At 74.5% G+C, this 1380-nt stretch overlaps 1 protein-coding gene across 1 annotated transcript in view; it reads left to right on the top strand.

The window, feature by feature from the left end:
- GCSAML (germinal center-associated, signaling and motility-like) overlaps positions 1–1073 on the top strand; it is a 5796-nt gene extending 4723 nt beyond the window's left edge. Inside the window, exon 5 of the mRNA XM_012734622.1 lies at positions 776–1073. Within this exon, the coding sequence (XP_012590076.1) occupies positions 776–1073 (298 nt within the window). The remainder of the gene's footprint in view (positions 1–775) is intronic.
- The last annotated feature ends 307 nt before the right edge of the window (positions 1074–1380 follow it).

The following is a 1380-nucleotide window of genomic DNA, read 5'->3' on the forward strand; positions in this document are numbered from 1 at the left end:
GGGCAGAGGGAAAGGCGGCCCTCCGGCCCTGGACGCGCCCGCACGCCCCCGCGAGCGCCTGTCCCCCTTCTTCCCTGACACCCCTTGCCCTGGAGGGAGCCCCCTGGGGCCGCTCACGCCCAGCGCCTGGCCTTGGAAGAGGGGTGTGCGGGGAAGTCGGTTCCCGGCCCGCCCGGGGCCTCCCGGCCACCTCCTTCCAGTTGGGACCAGGCTCACCCAGGCCTCTGGCCCTCCTGGCAGCCAGGCGGGACTTCGGGGTCCGCTCCGGGCGTGTGACTCAGGGGAGGGGCACACGGCGTCCGCAGGAGCTGCCCGTCCTTCCCGGGCCATTTCCCGGTGGACACAGGCTGGGAGCCAGTGCGGCCACGCCGGGCAGGGGTGAGGCAGCACGGGGGGCGCCTGGGCCAGGGGGCGTCGCAGCGCCTCTGCAGCAGACAGTGGCCGGGCGCCAGGCCGCCCCTTCACCGGTGTCTTGCTTCTGTTTTCCGTTTGTTTGCTGATGTCCAGTGTCACCGCTGCTTGAGACACAGCGGAGGGTGGGCCTGGCCTCCCGAGGCCCCGGGGGTGTCCTCAGACCCCGACCCGCCGGGTGCAGCGGCCGGCCACACGGGCCCAGGGTGGTGGCCTTGCCCTCCGGCGTCAGGAGGTGGAGGGACAGGACACGCGTGAGGAGCCCAGCGGACACTCTGGGTGGCCCCTGGCCACCCTCCAGACGCGAGGGCGCCTGCGGGGGCCGGTGGGGACCGGCACCCTGACCGTGGGCCTGGGGTCACAGAGTCCCCACGGGCCCCAGGACCCCGGGCTCCCCACTATACCGCTGGGCCAAGGATGTCCACCTTGGGGGGCTGGGGCCGCCACGCCCTCAGGGCTGTGCCCCCGGCCGCGGCCCAAGGCTCCGGGGCGCCTTCCTGCGCCCAGCCCCGGCGGAGGCCACCTCAGGCCTCATGGACCGTGGGGCACCGGGGCTGCCCCCGGCCCGCCAGACCTCACCTCATCTGCACGCCCCATCGCCACAGAGAAACCGGGGTCCTCGCGGGGGTCACCGCGATCTGGACGCGGAGCACGGCGAGTAGCTCACAGTGAAGAACTCAGCCGGGGGACGAGCCACAGAGGCCTGAGGCCAGCACCCAGCGGCGGGGAGGGCTGCAGGCAGGGCCTGCTCGGGGCACTGGGCCTCCACCTCCCCGCCCAGTGGCGCTGGCCTCAGGCCCGGCTCCCTCCCCACCCGCCCCAGGCGAGGCCCCCACAGGAGGGGCCACAGGGGCGGAGGGCAGGGCCGAGACGGCCAGTCACACCCAGGAGCCGCGTCCCTCACAGCCAGTGCGCGAGGTGCAGTGCCGTGTCCACTGCAGGGCCCCCGAGGCCAGGGTCACGCAGCTG

Source organism: Condylura cristata, unplaced genomic scaffold (genome assembly GCF_000260355.1).
Source record: "Condylura cristata isolate star-nosed mole 26May11 unplaced genomic scaffold, ConCri1.0 scaffold00062, whole genome shotgun sequence".
Classification (NCBI taxonomy): domain Eukaryota; kingdom Metazoa; phylum Chordata; class Mammalia; order Eulipotyphla; family Talpidae; genus Condylura; species Condylura cristata.